The 16,804-nt window shown below is 40.8% G+C and overlaps 1 protein-coding gene across 2 annotated transcripts; it reads right to left on the reverse strand.

Moving 5' to 3' along the window:
- Nucleotides 1-1,464: 1,464 nt before the first annotated feature.
- Nucleotides 1,465-4,414, reverse strand: rps16 (ribosomal protein S16). 2 transcript variants are annotated; one of them, XM_032505575.1, is made up of 6 exons: nt 4,310-4,414; nt 4,169-4,220; nt 3,491-3,592; nt 2,948-3,044; nt 2,785-2,832; nt 1,465-1,651 (listed from the first exon to the last, which is right to left on the reverse strand). In XM_032505575.1, the coding sequence occupies exons 2-6, from the start codon at nt 4,214-4,216 to the stop codon at nt 1,506-1,508; spliced, it is 441 nt and encodes a 146-aa protein (XP_032361466.1). In that variant the 5' UTR covers nt 4,217-4,220; nt 4,310-4,414; the 3' UTR covers nt 1,465-1,505. The 2 variants fall into 2 exon arrangements, with proteins under 2 accessions (XP_032361466.1, XP_032361467.1); XM_032505576.1 differs by having other exon boundaries at nt 4,165-4,220; nt 4,310-4,372.
- Nucleotides 4,415-16,804: the final 12,390 nt, after the last annotated feature.

Below are 16,804 nucleotides of genomic sequence, written 5' to 3' on the forward strand. Positions count from 1 at the left end.
TGAGAGTTGATGAGTGGAGATTATCTGTGCAAGGTATTCCTGTCAGGTTAGAAAGGACTGAAAAAAAATACAATAAAACCTCCAACCAGAAAAATGAAATTTGGGCACGGAAACTTTTCATACTCACTTCCCCACACCTGAAATGTCTGAGTGAAAAAGCATTCATCAAATCAGCAGTGGGGCATGCTGCCTGGTTACAATAGCAGACTTTAATATCAACAACAAAACAGACCAGGAACAACAGTCAACATCAGTGTTCCTCTATATGTTGTAAAGTCAGCTTGGGTACCATTGCTGGACTTTATTTATCCAAGCAAGGATTTATGGCATGCTCAGAGGCATTTTGGCAAAAAGCGATACAGTGTTGAATTGTACAGTGGTGTGTATTCATTAATCACATATTTATAGGACTGTGACTTATTAAATGGCAGCAAGCCAATTTTATTAATGGCTGCTGGTGTCTTTCATAATTGATTCATTAGTCTTCTGGCTCCCTCTGCTGGTAAAATGAGGTAATCATAAAGACAAAACTAGATGCTGAAAACACTTAAAAAGTGGCAGCTTGGAAAAAAGAAACAGTGAATGTAAAAACCATCCGTTTCAACAGGTCTATTTGAAAAAAATGTATATATTAATTACTGATAAATTGATTCCCAATGTACACCCAATAAATAGACGCCTTTCTGACATGTTACAGTACATAAAGAATATGTGAATGAATAAAATGATGGCTGGATTCCAGTAGTCTACTTCAGCTTCAGGGTCATGACATTGTGCAAATAACCCTTACTTCACAGGCTCAGATAGTCTCACATACTAACGAGCATGCTGACTCAGCATCATGGCTTACAGAGCACTTGAATGGAACAAAGCCATTGCTCATGTAATACGCAATGTGACTCAAAAAATCCCATCCAACATTGACAAATCTGCTCTCACTAATATACAGAACTGATAATTAGCATATAGCAATCTTTATTATATTAAGCTATTTTCATTTGTTATGCAGTTTTTATTAGACCTTTTGAAACATTTCATGTGTTGATGTAAATTCAATGTTAGTTTTCATTCACTTTATCTCCTGTAGGTGACTTTTTTTTTCCTCCCTTATCCAGAGGCCAAAATGTCAAGTTCAGTAACAGATCCCTTGGCCTCATTCCAGCAGGTGATGTTGCTCAATGAAGGGGGCAATCAAAACATAGTCAAGTCCCTCAAAGACACACATTAGCCCAGTGTCTAGTAACATAACTAATGTTGTAAATGTACAATTACATAATTGTTCATGTCTTGGCATTCATAACACCATGTCAGTGTGTGTGAATGTCTTTGTGCTATGTGACCAAGAAACTATTTTAAACTTTTGTTGTTGAAACCATCAGTTTGAACTCAAGCATCCCTTCTCATTAAAAACTAGGAAGGCAGGTTGTGCCTTCTGTACAGTCCTATTAAAATGAAAAGACAGAATTCTGTGTTCTTCCAATTTATTAAGAAAATGTACAGGAGGATTAACGGTAGGACTTCTGGTAGCGGGCACGAGCTCCAGGTCCACCAAACTTCTTGGACTCGCAGCGACGTGGATCAGCAACCAGCAGGGTCCTGTCGTACTGGATCAGGATGTCCTTGATCTCCTTCTTGGAGGCCTCATCTACATCTGCATTAGGACATACACACTTAAGGTTATTCTGCAAGTTCTTCTCTATCCAAAGTGCTCCTACATTCTGCATACTTCAGTTTGTACAGAATACTTCATGTAAAATGCAGTAAACACTAGTTTGTATATTCAGATTTTCACACCCAAGTGATCTTTTGTAACACAAAATAACTAATTTTGTCCCTGTTAAAATTATGATATTTAGTAAGAATTCATAAAAGTGGGAAACAATTATATTGTTGAGAATGCGTCCCCTGACCAGGTAGTTTAGACATTCAGTCTTGGGTACTGCTCATGAATTCAGAGTGCTCACTGTGCAAAAGTTTTGTCTACTTGCTCTGAAATGATATCGTCATTCCTTATACAACCAATTAAACATTAAAAGATACTCAACACAGCAAGTTGAAGCCTTCCACTTCAGACTAACTAAATTGTGGTACCATGTTTTAGAAAAACTAGCCTGCTTTCTTATTGACAACCTGCCAGCTACTGAGGATGCCCTCAGATCTGTAGCCTCAGTTAATGTTGAAGGATCAATGTTTTCAGTGAGCAGGAGACTTCTTTAGGCAAGCAAGTTTGTTATGAAGAAGGCATTTCAAGAATATCTTTCAAACAAATAATGATATCTAGAGCTGGGCAATATATCAACATATTGATATTGTGACATGAAAGTAGATATTGTCTCAGATTTTGGATATTGTAATATGGCATAAGTGTCGTCTTATCCTGGTTTTTAAGACCGCAATACAGTAAAGTGATGTAATTTTCTGAACTTAGACTGTTGTAGTTCTAATATTTGCCTGTACACACTTAGTCATTATATCCACAGTACTGATGATCATTTATCAAAAATCTCATTGTATTAACATTTTAGGGAAAGCACTAGTAGTAAACACCACAATATAGTTGCAGTATTGATTTCTGGGTATTTGGTCAAAAATATTGTGATATTTGATTTTCTCCACATTGCCCAGCTCTACCGACATCTAATGTCCTGAATTGCAATATGTGCTTATAAAGCACATCACTGAATGTAAAACACTTCCCATGTGTTGAGTCTCAGTTCATTTTGTGGAAACCTTTAAGAGCATTTTCACATTATGTTTGTGCACTGAACAACATGTAATACTCACACTTCTGGTAGTAGGCAACCAGGGATTTGGAGATGGCCTGACGGATTGCTGGAAGACAGTAAACAATAAATATTAAAAAACGTGACAAAACCTAAGACACAATAACTACTGATGACTAAATATGAAGCACCAAACTCATTTACAACAAAAAGAATCTTCTTACCATAGACCTGTGCAACATGTCCACCACCCTTCACTCTGACTCTGATGTCAACTCCAGCAAAACGCTCCTTGCCCAGCAACAGCACTGGCTCCAGAAGCTAAAAAGAGGACAAATATCGATGTCAACCATACATTTAACAAAAGAAAGACAATCACGGTGACCAGGATATCAGTAGGTTTACATGCGTTTTACAGTATACTGAGAGCAGAATACCGCTGTTTCCTGGAGCAAGTTCCTAAATAGCTACTAGCTTCAAATAATTTATATTTAAGTGAGACTAAGATGATGTGATGACTGAGATGTATGCAATCATCTGCAATAAATAAAAATTCCTTCAAATCAATTTGTATAATACGATTATCAGCTGCTGGGCCAGGAAGAGCATTACCCTTGAAAGGCATAGTTGAGGACAGGTCCCAATTGACCCATGTCATGCTGCACAGCTCATCACCAGTCACTGATTCCATTCAATTAAATATGCTACATTCAATTAAATATGCTGAAGGCCGTGCCCTCATCCGCCATGTGCAGCCCGGGACCTACCTTGTACTGGAGGGTGGCAGGCTCCACCATATCCAGGGGTCTGCCGTTCACCTTGATCAGGCCATTCCCCCTCTTGCAGTGGGCAACTGCTGTGGCGGTTTTCTATGAACACACAAAAATTCAGGTAACGTTACGGTCAAAAACAACTGAAAGATCTTCTACTCGAATCTGCATTTCCACCCATCTGGTTATTATTCATAGGCACTGTTTACGGGCTTGATTTAAACATTTGGTTGTTGAGAACACGTAATTTCTCAGGCTGTGTAATAGATTAGCGTTGCTGACATTTCCAAATAATTGAGGTATTATGTTTGTGTCAGGAGACAGTTGAGCTACAACTAGCGTTAACGTTGTCATCTGTAAAGTATCAAAAGCACAACCACTGCTAGCGTTAGCAACCAGCCTAGCTGGCTAATGTTACGCTATCACGTTAGCTTGCTACATGGTCTAATCCAACACTTACAGGTGCGTTATGATCGTGTACAACAGTTATGAAACTTCAAACTACGTTTCAGGACGTTTAGATCTGTATAGGCGTAACATCAGTATAATTGCTCGGGTATATCTATGTACAACTAGACACCGCACCGCATCATGTAAGCTACTTTAGCTAATGTGCGCTAGCAAGACAGTGTAGCCACAACACCACACGTGGAATAAATTCTGTATTTTACTTACTTTGCGTCCAAAAACCTGGACAGACTGCAAAGGACCTTTTGCTGGCATGTTTCTGAAACACACAGGGAGCCATAGTTACATTAGGAACAAGTGAATACGTATAATTTGTACCATTTTAAAGGATCAGGCTGACAAACATACCGTCTTCAGCTAGGGTGCCGTACGGAGAGACCGATGGGGTTTCACACGCGGAATATCAGGGGCTACCAGGGGTACGACACTTTTACGTGCTTTGTGGTAGGGATTTGCGACAGTGGCTCTCGCTCTCCCACCATTTTACATTTTGTTTAACAAGCTGTTCAGTTGTTGATGGAAACAGCTGTTTTCTAATAAGAAATGGTAATTTAGTAAGTAGAAATTACCATGTTTGCCATTAGAAATGTAATGGAACAAGTTTAAAATGCTGATGGCAAACAAAATAAGTCCAGGTTGTTGAAAAGTAAGAAACAACTGTTTTCTGATAGATAGATAGATAGATAGATAGATAGATAGATAGATAGATAGATAGATAGATAGATAGATGTACTTTAACACTAGAAAGATAAATATATAGCATATCAATAGAAAATACATGCAAGAAATACAATTACAAATTTAAAAAAAAGACAAAACCTAAGTGTGTATAGAATACACAATATAAAGAGTATACTAGAATACAATATAAACAGGCTTATAAGCTTAAACATGTAACATGCTACATACAATAGACAGGTTTATACATTTGTTAAAGTTGTTTAATGCAATGCAATAGAGTCAGGGTGAAGATTCAGCATGATCAATGTTATTGAGTATGGCGATAGAAACTGAAGCGTTACGTGTAAAGGGTTCTCTGTTGACAGAGATCAGGTGTTGTGGAGAGTTAGTTTACAATGATGAATGATGAACTGCAGTGGTGACACCTAGCAGGGAAAGAAGCTATGCAATAGAGTCCTATTGTCACTAGGCATGGGGAGGTTACCGGTTTCAAGGTATACTGAAAAAGTCACGGTTTCAAAACCACTAAACTTTTCTGTCATACAGTTCCTAAGGTGTGAGCTGTTTTATATCTTCAAGGACAGAAAGTGCAGTTGAGAAATCCCTCTCCCTGCCAATGTGCAGTGTGAATAAAATAAAATGCCTTGTGTTTAATGACACAGACATAACAAATATAAACAAGCTACATTTTAAAGCTGTAATTGCAATATCTCAATACCATGATATTTGGTCTGAAGGTTATCATACGTTAGAGTCTTCTACCAGCCCATGCCTACCTGTCACATTAAAATATTTGAATAGAATCAAACTATATTCATAAATAATTTTTCTGCACATCATAGTTGTTTTGGTTGTTGAGTTGTGATGTTACACAGAAGCCTCTTTTATTATGACAGCAACAGAGTCGGTGGACATCAAAACAAGTCATAAAACCTCATTACACAAAGTCCACAATAAAAAAACATGGCATTTAAAAGAGATTATTTCTTACTCTAACGCGGTCTAACTCCTAAACTGTGTATTAGAAACTAAACGTGGTTAAAATCTGAAACATTTGGAACAAGTGAACGGATTCTCTCTTACTGGAAAGATAAATTGCATGTTCAGTGAAGGAAGAGCTGTCTAAACAACAAAAACCACAAGAAGCCGCAGCATTGTTCTGCTGCCCACCAAAAGGGAAAGATCAGAATAATTTGTTTATTTACAAGGATCTACAGGAGCCAAATGACAGCTACATATAACATTTAGATAGATTTAAATCTACACTGACGGTGGTGAATTATACAATCCGGTGTTGTGTAGTACCAGTGGCCAGGTTGGTGTTAGTCATTCCTTTTTCTAAATCCCTACACAGCAGCACCCTCTAGTGTTGGTGAAGTCATTTACACATTTTAAGTGTGACATCATTGCCCTCTCAGCTGGGGGCAAGGTTGTATCATTAACCATATGCTGTCTGGCAGAGATCAGCGCAGACCATTCATTTCCCCTGCATTACAGGATGACGGCTTACACCTAACTACACAAACTCACCGTACCTTGGTCTCATCAGGCCTCATTTTTTTAGCTTGGAGCAAGTCAAACCACAGAAGCCGCGTGGTTCAGCGCTGCTTGGGGCTGAGGAGCGTAGGTTCAGGGTATGGGAAAGGAACATGACATGGGAAAAAGGAAGTGGGGAGCTTTTTGGACATCAAATGTCAAACCATAATCTTACACAAGAGACAGTCTTTGATCTGACCACAATGTTGATCTGACCAAATTAGACCCTGCAGACTCCTGGGATTAAAGCTGGCGTCAAACGGCCCCCTCTCTGCTTTCTCAAGATTTGTAATGGACGTACGTTTGACTAATGCAAATCAACCAGATTGATGTGAGGGTGAACAATTTTATCAGACGCCTTCTCCAGAGCCTCGATAGGGACAATTGTCAAGAATCTCACATCCTGCATAACAACACTGGAGACGGGAGAAAAGTGTCAACTTCAAGGCACAGTGTTACCCTTAAAGAAGGAAAACAGCAAGGCCATTCTCGGGTCAGAGAAGGACTGAAGCTAGATAGCATCTTGGGAATTTGTACACAGTGGCGTGAGACATGTGTTTAGTGCCTACCAATGCCTGACATTTACTACAGAGGCTGAAAAGGCACCCGGCTTCTTTTATTGTCAGATGGGATGCTTACTCCTCTCAGGGCCGCGAGCTGAACCGCCGACTCGACTCCCAAATTCAAACCACCGTGGTGTGCGTTGAGCCTCATCTGTGGGAGAGCATAGATTTTAAAGTTTATGTTGCTCGTGACATTTGCCTCCCTTTCTTTTACAACACAGGCCTATAAACATTTTGAAAATAAAGCTTTTCATTTTCTATTTTTTAAAGCAGCATTATTTAAGTTTTTGGCCACATGGGGGCAGCGGAACAAGTTGTAGACACAACAGTGACATATAATCACGTTAACAACAACACCATTACATGTTAGCAAACAACTAGATAAGTACACATCAAGCAGAAACAGAGCAACAGTAATATTCATTTGGAGTCATGTTTCTGGCCACCTGATGACCTTGTTTAGGACTCCAACAACTCTAGACGGAGAAATATGGCTTGTTAGCTGCTAAAGGCTTAAGCTAGTCACTAACTTTGTCTTTCTGCCCTTTTATGCTATGGTAGTGTACAGTGGGTCTAACAAAGTGAACCAAAACAATAAAGTTGTGGTGTCTAAAACCAAAACAATAAGCTGAACAATGCTGATATGCTCCTGGGAAACTACAGAGTTTGGTGATAATCTTCTGATGGTTTGTCACTACAAGTCACTGTTTTCCCATTCCACATTTGATCTGCTGTTAATATGAAAATATTCTACAATGCAGCTTTAAAGTAGCTTCTGAATTCACAAGGCTGCATGAATGAGTGATGACATACAGTAGGTGTTGGGACCTTTTTCCTAATGCTCTTGTAGTGACAAATGGAGCTTGCTCTATTGAAGTGTCATTATACAAAGGACCTAGTCCAGAGCCCAATCTGCTCTCTCTTCTGTACAACAATCTCTGTTTTCGTTGCCCTTTCTCTTTCAGTTCATGCGTGCAAAGTCAATGGAGTTTATTAGCCAACAGATAAATGTGTGGGATGTAGCTATATTGCCAGTGCCAATGTCTACAACAGGGACAGGCAGACAGAGGAAACACTGCGTTGGGACCCCTGGTTGGATGATAAGCTTTCAGATAAACCTGTTTGTGCAATGGGTCACTAGGGGCCCCCCCGTCACCGTCTACATAGGAAACATGTTAAGGACGCTGAATCGTTCCTGATTTCCTGCTTTGTTCAGCAACCCCCTTAAGCATACAACCCTTTTGTGTTGCAAACTGTCAAGTTCATCTGACGACGTCCAGACCTCTCAAGCATTTGCAGTTAAACATTCTCAGATTACTGCTTTGGGTCATGGTATATTCAGCTTAGCTTGTGCAGAGAACTGAAAACCCGACACAATCACATTATAAGTTATTCTGTTGACATATGGTAGATAAAATCATAATGCTCTTTAAATATCCGAGATGCTTAAATCCCACATTTTCTGAAGAGGCAGACCCAGAGCTTCAGCGCTTTAGAAGAGGAGCAGAGCTTACAGAAGGAGGAGAGTCTGCAGTCCTCCAGTTAAAGAGCTGGCAATAAATAAAGACCACACCATATATGTGCATTCTCTCTGCACGGCCTTATGGAAACACATCACCTGGAGGCGCGACCCCTTGACCTCGGCTTGTCAGAGCGCCGTGAGCATGAGACAACGCTCTTAGATTTACAGGGGAGGAGATGCTGTTCCTGGCCCGGCAATAGAGTCCCATTTGACCATAATAGGCCCTGCGGTGGTTGAAAACGTGTTGTCGGTAATTGAAGTTTCCCTGAGCAGAAGAAGAAGATCTGTTAAACCCGGTGGGTGGAGAGGACGGTAGGGCCCAAAAGGTTTTGTGAAGTATACAGAAGTGTGGTCGTCATGGCAACGAGAGAAAACTCTTTTTGGGTTCATGAGGCAGAAATGTGTCTTCCTTGGGAAGAAGCCATGAGGCCCATGAATCTGTGAGTCAAGAGAAATACAAGTCAAGGCAACAGGTCTTACCTTTTATATCCTTGCGCGAGGATCCGTGAATAGCTTTCTTTACCTCGTCATTTTCCTGGGAAATGTTCTGTACCAATGTTTTATAACACATAAACTGACATGCATCTTAAATAATGAAACAAAATTGGAAAATGAAATATTTCCATACGTACATACTTATCTTAAGTTTTTTATTTTCAAAATAACGTTGCTACTGTACATGATACATCCAGACAGAATATCCCTACTTTGAATAAAACCTTTGTTGCCCCGACTTTCTAAAGTCCCATAGACTGGGAACACCTTAATTATTTTTTTATCTGATTATTTTAAGCATTTAGATTTTTTGTGAGAGTTGTAGACTTTACAAAACACAAATCACTTCTTTAAAATCACATCTTTACAAATCACTGTGTTGTGAAAAACATTCCCAGTACATCTGTCCCTATTAAGCCTCTCTCTAAGAAACAACAGTCACAAGGGGGTGCACCAACGTGCCACAAAAACTGGGATTTTCCGAAACTGGCATGGAATCTCCCCTAAAAGTGAGAGGTACCAAAATGGTACTGCCTGTCGCTGTGTCATGGCAGCAGTAAATATTGACGTCTGCTCATAGCACTAAAATGTAGCCCGGTATTGAACCCTGGTTTGGACTTGAGCCCCTTCCATTAATTTGGCTATTTCAGCACGCATTTACCACATAGCAATGGGCCTTGCAGCTGTCCCACGCTCTGTCAGCTTACATCTAGCCTTTGAGTTGGGGCCACGGGATAATGCAGAAGTCAGCAGGCTCAACGGTGCAACGTACATATTGTCTCTTCTCCCAGAATGCAATGCTTTGCTCTGATAGTTGAACTGAATCCAAATAACCTAAAAAACAATGTCAGTTTTCCTTTCCTTTAAATGCCATGAAAAATATCACGAGGTCATAGGAAGTGGGGAAAAGTCAACAACTTTACTGCGTGAATCTGACTGATTTATTGCAGGCTAAATAATTAAGCAACATTACTTTTAACTGATGTGGGTCTTCATATACAGCTATGGACCATCCTAAAAACAGGTTTTTATTGTGCCTGCTTCCAGTAAGCAGATGGGAAATACATTAATAAACATTTTTTAAGGCTAGTGTAATTTATTGAGGTACAATACACATTCAACATCTGGTGTGTCTTAGTCAATGATGCTTTAAAATCACTCTGCAACAATTTAACAAGTTTCCACCTTTTTTAACGTCCACGTCAACCATCAATGCATGGATCTCATTGAAATACATAACATTTGTTGGTGTGAGAACGAGGCCTAAATCTAGTCCTTTAATGGTTTCTAATTCTTAAGCTAACACTTAAAAGAGTTAGTTATGGGCGGACTTTTTCCTTTGTGTTGATTCATGTAAGTGTATCGAACCTTTCGAGTTTTAAAACTTTTTGCAAAAATACGGCGCCAGTTTCTCCGTGACATTCCATTATAGTACATGTACATTCCACAGAAAGTGCTTCCCTCCCTACAAAACTTCTCTTTTAATGCATTACCAGTTATCATGTATACGTTTACATTGATTTCCAGGCTACTTGTATGCAGCGTTGTTATAGAAATCTGATCAGACTGCATCAATTTGTCGTTCTTCCTTTGCAATTAGCCAACGTTCCAGTTCGATAGAGCGGTTTATTTGGTCTCGTTCAGTGAGTAAAGCTGCCAAGCTGTCTTGACTAGAGTATCGACGGACTGGTTCAAGATAATAATTCCTTCTCATTCATTGGTTGGCCCGCTTTCTATGTTCTCAGTGTGTGCAGTGCCTTACGGTAACAGCGAGAGTGTGGGCAGTATGAGTGAGGATTCATAAACAATCGGTACGTTCAACAAGCTGACCCGGTACATACCGGATACTAAAAGGAGTTGTTCAAAAAGATTAGTTGATTCATTTCTGCCCATCACTAAAACCAGCTGATTTGGTTAGATGTCTGTAGAATTACCAGCATTCTGGATACTAACGCTTGTCATGTTTTATGTAATGTAGAAGAAGGAAAAAAAAGGAGCAGATTCTTCAACTTTTGTTGCCTTACTTGAATTAAATGGGTCGTATTATACCATTGCATTTGGTTTAAGAAAACAAAATGATTCCATCCAGCCTACTCGAAAAGCCTCATCGTGTATTTCGGGGACGGTTATTATGTATAGAGCAGGTTGAGGGCCTCAAAGCTGCACTCGAAACACTGAATTCATGAAGCCGATCTGGCAGAAGAGCAGGGCCAAACTTGCCAACATAACAGCCTTTCATTCGCCATTTGTCTGCACTGTCACACATGCAACGGTACTTCCCCTCGATCAATCTTACTCACACACACACACACACACACACACACACACACACACACACACACACACACACACACACACACACACACACACACACACACACACACACACACACACACACTCAGCTCACCCACACAATCTGCTTCTTCACCCTCCTTCTTCTCTTGTTTCATCTTGCTCTTGGTCTCCCCCTACTTATTTTCCTCCATCTCACCCGTTCTGTGTGGGTGTGTGTGGGTCGTATGAGGGTCATGTATGAGGCAGTGGCAGTATGAGGTATGGCAACGGGGCCATGTGGGGTCTGGCTGACATCGGCAGTGATAAAGCCAAAGAGGGTCACCACTGTAGCAAAGCCTTCTTTATTTCTCGATTTTACTTCTTGTCTTTTTCCCCCACTCCCCTCCTCTCTCCAGTGTTTCTATCTGATGAGCTCTGGAACACTGAGCCCTTGACAACATCTGGGAATACAATGATGAATATGATTGCTGCCAGCAACTAGCATCTCCATTCCTCTCCCTGTATTTGCGTGTGCCGGCACACATATTAAAATGTCTAAACAATGATGAAGTGTAACCTTGACAACACGATAAGTACATGTTAAAACTCACGGCCCATTTCTCTCATAAGTGCACATGACAAATGATCTTTATGTCATGCCGCTGACTTGTGTTTCATGTAGTTTGTCTTTACTGTCTTAGCGTATATACAGTCAGTTTGTTAGAGTATTTCTGGTATGTTTTTAAAGTATATTATATCCATATTATGTTTCCTGGTCTGTCTATAAGTCTGTGCTCAGTCAATCTATGTTCCAGGCTCCCTGGGGAGAGGAGACAGGGCTGGGAAGCTCTGATGGGAAAGTGGGCCAGCGCGCTCAGCCCTCCACTGGAGAGCTCCTTAAAAGGCCTGGAGAGATGATGTCGTGGACTCTCTCTTTTCCCCCTTTATGTTTTTTTCTCCCTCATACAGCAGTGGTGAAGCCCGGCAGCAGGAGCAGAGCCAGGCTTTGGCCCAACTAATCATGCACATCAGAGAAACACACGACACCGATGACTTCATTGAGCTGAAATAAGGCTTCCATCCATCAGAAGCTGGAAAAGGCTTGTTATGAAATATAGGGTTTCCCAGATTGGGAATTCGTCTGCCTTGTTGTACTCGCTGGTAATTTTTAAATTTGAAAGTGTTACTTACAATTGCGGAACTGCAGCAAAGTTCCTTCTATTTGCAAAATGAAAGCAGAAATGAGCAGGAAATGCAACATCACAACAGCATCAAGAGATGCAGAAGTAGACTTTTGCAAGTGTTTTTTGGCTGGGAGTGAAACCTTTTTTCATTTAGAGACTTTCCGCATACTTCGGCAGGATCCGGCTACATCCTGGGAGCGTTGACCAATCAGATCGTCCCAAACACATCGAATAGCGGATGTCTTCACACACAGCAGCTGGCCTTTCTGTTTCAGCAAGCCCGACTCATTTTTTCCATCACAACCCCTGTGATACGGGTCAGCAGCCACTTCATGTACACAATGTGTGTAAGGTCAAAACAGATCACCATGCCCCCTTTAACCCCATACACAATTATTTTGGAGCCCTTGCATGTGCTTTTCTCAGGTGAGCCTCCGGTGCCTGGGGTCGCCCACATCAGGCGTGTGTGGACGAGCTAGTCAGCCTTTCGTCACTGGGCTCCAATCTATGAGCCATCTGCTGTTATCTGGGGAATGCTCTCTGCACACTTCATGGACATATATGTACCAGGGCTTTGACATCTTTGCTATTTTTAGCACCAGCCCACAGCTGGAGATTGTTATGATGATGTCATGCAAGCTTTTTAAAATAAATCTGACTGTTTATCTTGGGTTACACTTCCTGCCAGCTTTTCATGTTGTCTTTGTTTGTGTGCATTCATCTGTCCAAATGTTTGTTTGTTTGTTTGTTTTTTGGGGGGGGGGGTGGTCTGGGACTTTTTTTGTTTTGGTTTTGTCTGACGCAGATCTTCAGCTTTATGGGGTTGTATTCTCAGATTACAAATCAGAGCTTTACAATCTATTTTAATTTTAATAACCTTCTTTATGAAAACCAGTCTTGAACTTGAAAGTTATGATATTATAATCAATAGTTCAACAATCTGGAAAATACACCTATTTGCTTTCTTGACAAGCGTTAAGCGATGATGTTAACACCTTTTATGTCTGTACAGTATAACAATGCTTGAGCCAGCAGCCAATGAGCATAAATGTGTAGGCTAGCTGAACCCAGCAGCTGGTTAAGGTAAATATGTAGCTGGAGCCTTTAGCCAGTTAGCTTAAATATGTAGCTGGAGCCTTTAGCCAATTAGCTTAAATATGTAGCTGGAGCCTTTAGCCAGTTAGAATAGCCTACTTTAGCTTAAAAGCAATTTGTTTGTTTTTTTACACAGTTGTGCTTGAACGGATATATAAACAAGATAAAATGTTAATTGATAGCTGAAATCTTTGGGGCAAAAATGACGGGGGTCAATGGCGAAAGACAAACTATTTTCTGGTCCCGAAAAATTTCTGCCTTGGATTACACATACAATGTTTTCCAAAATAAAAATGACTTTGCGCGTCAAGACAGTTTGTCGCAAAATAGTTAAAATGCTATGGGAAAATACGTAATTAGACGGACTACAAGTCCAAGTCGCTTACCTGGCGTCACCACATTTCCCCTCCACTCCCTTTGAGTAGCTGCAGCTCTCGACAGGACCTGATTCATAACGGTTTTCACCATTATGTAAAGCTGGACAGGAGGACAGCCATTTTCCTCTGGTGATTGTTTGAGACGAGAGATGTAGTTCACTAAGCGATCTCACACAAAACCTAATGTTGTTCAACTTCTTTACGTCACATTGTTTATCTCTTGAAATCTCTCTAAATTTACACATATCATTTGTAAAATGCATGGCACAATTTGAACCGGACCAAAAAGTAATTATTATCTCTCATTGACTCCCGTTCATATTTTTTGAAAGATAGTTTCCATTGACCATAAGTAGGAGGGCGGGACTTTGACTCTTTATAGGGGAGATTTCAAGGAGCTGGAAAGTAAACTGTGTTAACGTTTGGCAACAGGGCCAGCTATTCCCCCCCTGTTTCCAGTATTACTGCTAGGCTAGGCTAACTAGCTGTTGGCTCCATCTGCATATTTACTGTATATGTGTGTGTGTGTGTGTGTGTGTGTGTGTGTGTGTGTGGTGTAAACCTCTTGTCTAACTCTTGGCAGGAAAGAGAATGAGCACATTTTCCAAAATGTCAAACTACTCCGTTTCATATCATCAGACTGAGTTACTGGTACTGGAAAAGGTTATTTAGGAGCTAGGACATGAGGCTGGAAAACCAGTCTACCTTTGGGGCACCAAAAGCCTTGAACTCTGAACATATTGGTATGTTTCCAGTACACTGAAGACAAAACCGGATTGTGTGGTCTACGCTGATACCATGTGACAGGTGAGTTGTGCTCTGTTCTGTGTTCAGATGCTCAGACGTGAAAGGGGAAGTCACCCTTGAGGTGTTATGAGGGAGTCAAAGTAGACTCAGCAAACACCAACACCCCTTTTTGCTTTCCTCTGCCTTCCCATCACTCCCACTCCCTACATCATCCTCCTCTCCAGCTCAGGTAAGAGCAGACTGCAGCTGTCGACACGTGATGAAGAGCGTCAGTCGTTACCTTGTCAGCTGCGACACAGCCACACCTTGCTTTGAGGCCCATGCTTAGCAGATAACATCAAACGCTACTTTATTAGGTCACAGCAGTTGACGGGTTTCCCTGAACTCCAGGCTCAGGCATGTCGCGTTGTCAGGGTCAGGCAGCCGACTTGGTCCACAGTCTTCAAACTGCATTTTAATGACTTGCACTTCGGACATGGGAGACCAGCATTGTGATTATTACCACTAAAATTGCCTTGACCCAGTTTACAGTGCAGTCTAAATTTAAAGTACCCCACAGATTGAAGTTCACTAATCAGGCTTCCATCTCTGTGACAAAAACAAAATGTATTTGCATCAAATGTGCCAGTATAAGAGATCAGTGGAGAAACTCAAAGTGTACTTTTAACGAGAGTACAGCTTCTGTGTTTCCTGTGATTTCACACCCGCCCAAAGAAATGCGGTTGAGGTGTCATCTTCCCAGAATACACATCCCTTTCATGTTACATTACTGGTCATTATGCATAACATCCAGATGAAATCCAGTCTGACAACAATGCTCCTCTAAACCTGCATTACCTGGTGTTTTGCCATCTCTTAGCAGTAGTACGTGAAGTGAAGCAAATCTTTTTTTCCCTGCAAGCTTTATTCTAGCTCAAGCATTATGCTGCAGACATTAGTGCTGATAATACTGTCAGATGGCTGCATAAAGGGGAATAATCATATGTGGGTGGCTTCACTGCAAGAGGGAGAGTAGCACAAGGATCACTTATCTATTTTTAAGCTGCTGCTCGAGGGCTTCCTTAGTGAAGTGTGTGGATGGAGCTTAAATGAGCTCCATTTCTGTGTGATAAGGGAAACTGAAAAACTGGATCTTAGATGGACTTGATTTGCTCAATTTAAAGGCAATTATTTCCAAATAGCCTTTTATGGGTTTCAGAGGCCTTTCGGAAATACAATCCGTGTATTCAAAGACAACCCTGCATAAAGGTTTTAACATCTGACTGAGACAATCTGAATATGATTGATGCAGGTCATGGGAAACACTGTATCTATTGTAACTTGCAGTAGATTTTTAGGATTACCAAGGTCGTGGGAGATGAGCACAGTTAGGAAATAAGATATATGACACCGGTTAATTGAAACGTGAACTTGTCTACATACAAAGTGCCTTGAAGTACTGCCCATGACAAATGAGATGATATGTGAACTTTGACCTCGGAGAATGCACGCCCTCAGCTTGCACCATCTGATCGTTCACAGGGTTGAGTTCAGTTCACAATGTGTAAGTGGTATTTAAACCTGATAGGGCCGAGGCTTTAAAGACTGAAAGCGGCTCTGTTTTTCCACTCATGGTACTTTTCATCAAGGTGAATGGAAATAATGAGGGCAATTGCTAAATCAAGAACTCTAAATTAGGAGAACCAAAGCTTTAAAATGATCTAAGGGATAACTGCTGCTAATAAAGTGCTAATGGAAGTGTGGATATCTTTTTCAGATTTCGTGGAAATCATTTCTTGGAACTTTTGAAACTGCATTGTTGTACTTAAACTGATCTCTTAGTACAACAAATGGGATCTCGAAAAATGGCCATAAATGTAATGAAAAATATAGTTTTTGACAAAAAGCCTTCGATTTCCCCTCAGCCTTACCAAGCGTTTTAGCGTCTTTTAAATCATTAAATTCAATTATTTTGTTTTGTTCCTGCAAATTAACGGTTTTGGTTCAGCTTCAAGGCTCTCGTCCACTTTGTTTCCACCCGTAAGCACCTGTTTTCAGCTGATGAACCTATGCTACCCACCCTGCACCAAACGGCAGAAAGACAAAGTTGCCAGCTAGCTGTTGAACATAGTGGAGCATTTAGCAGATAAAGTGCAAGATATTTCCCTCAGGAGTTGGTGGAGACGAGGCCAAAGCAACAGTTGGAGAGTGAATGTTGGACTTTATCTGGTGAACACTAGTCTCACTTTGCCAGGAAAACATGCCCTGGTTTAATGGCTTTTCTTTAAACCAAATCAGAATCGTCATGGGCGGTGCTAAACTCCGCACAGAGCCGCTGCAAAATAGTGGTGCAAGAGAAAACTTAGATTGGACAGATAGTCTAGCTAGCT

This window comes from Etheostoma spectabile, chromosome 23 (assembly GCF_008692095.1).
Source record: "Etheostoma spectabile isolate EspeVRDwgs_2016 chromosome 23, UIUC_Espe_1.0, whole genome shotgun sequence".
Classification (NCBI taxonomy): domain Eukaryota; kingdom Metazoa; phylum Chordata; class Actinopteri; order Perciformes; family Percidae; genus Etheostoma; species Etheostoma spectabile.

Excerpts from the sequence above, each read along its gene's own strand:
- rps16 (XM_032505575.1), bottom strand. The coding sequence starts at position 4,216 with ATGCCAGCAAAAGGTCCTTTGCAGTCTGTCCAGGTTTTTGGACGCAAA. Across the intron at positions 3,593-4,168 it reads TCCAGGTTTTTGGACGCAAA|AAAACCGCCACAGCAGTTGC; the intron begins GTAAGTAAAATA and ends GTGTGTTCATAG. Across the intron at positions 2,833-2,947 it reads ACATGTTGCACAGGTCTATG|CAATCCGTCAGGCCATCTCC; the intron begins GTAAGAAGATTC and ends ACTGTCTTCCAG.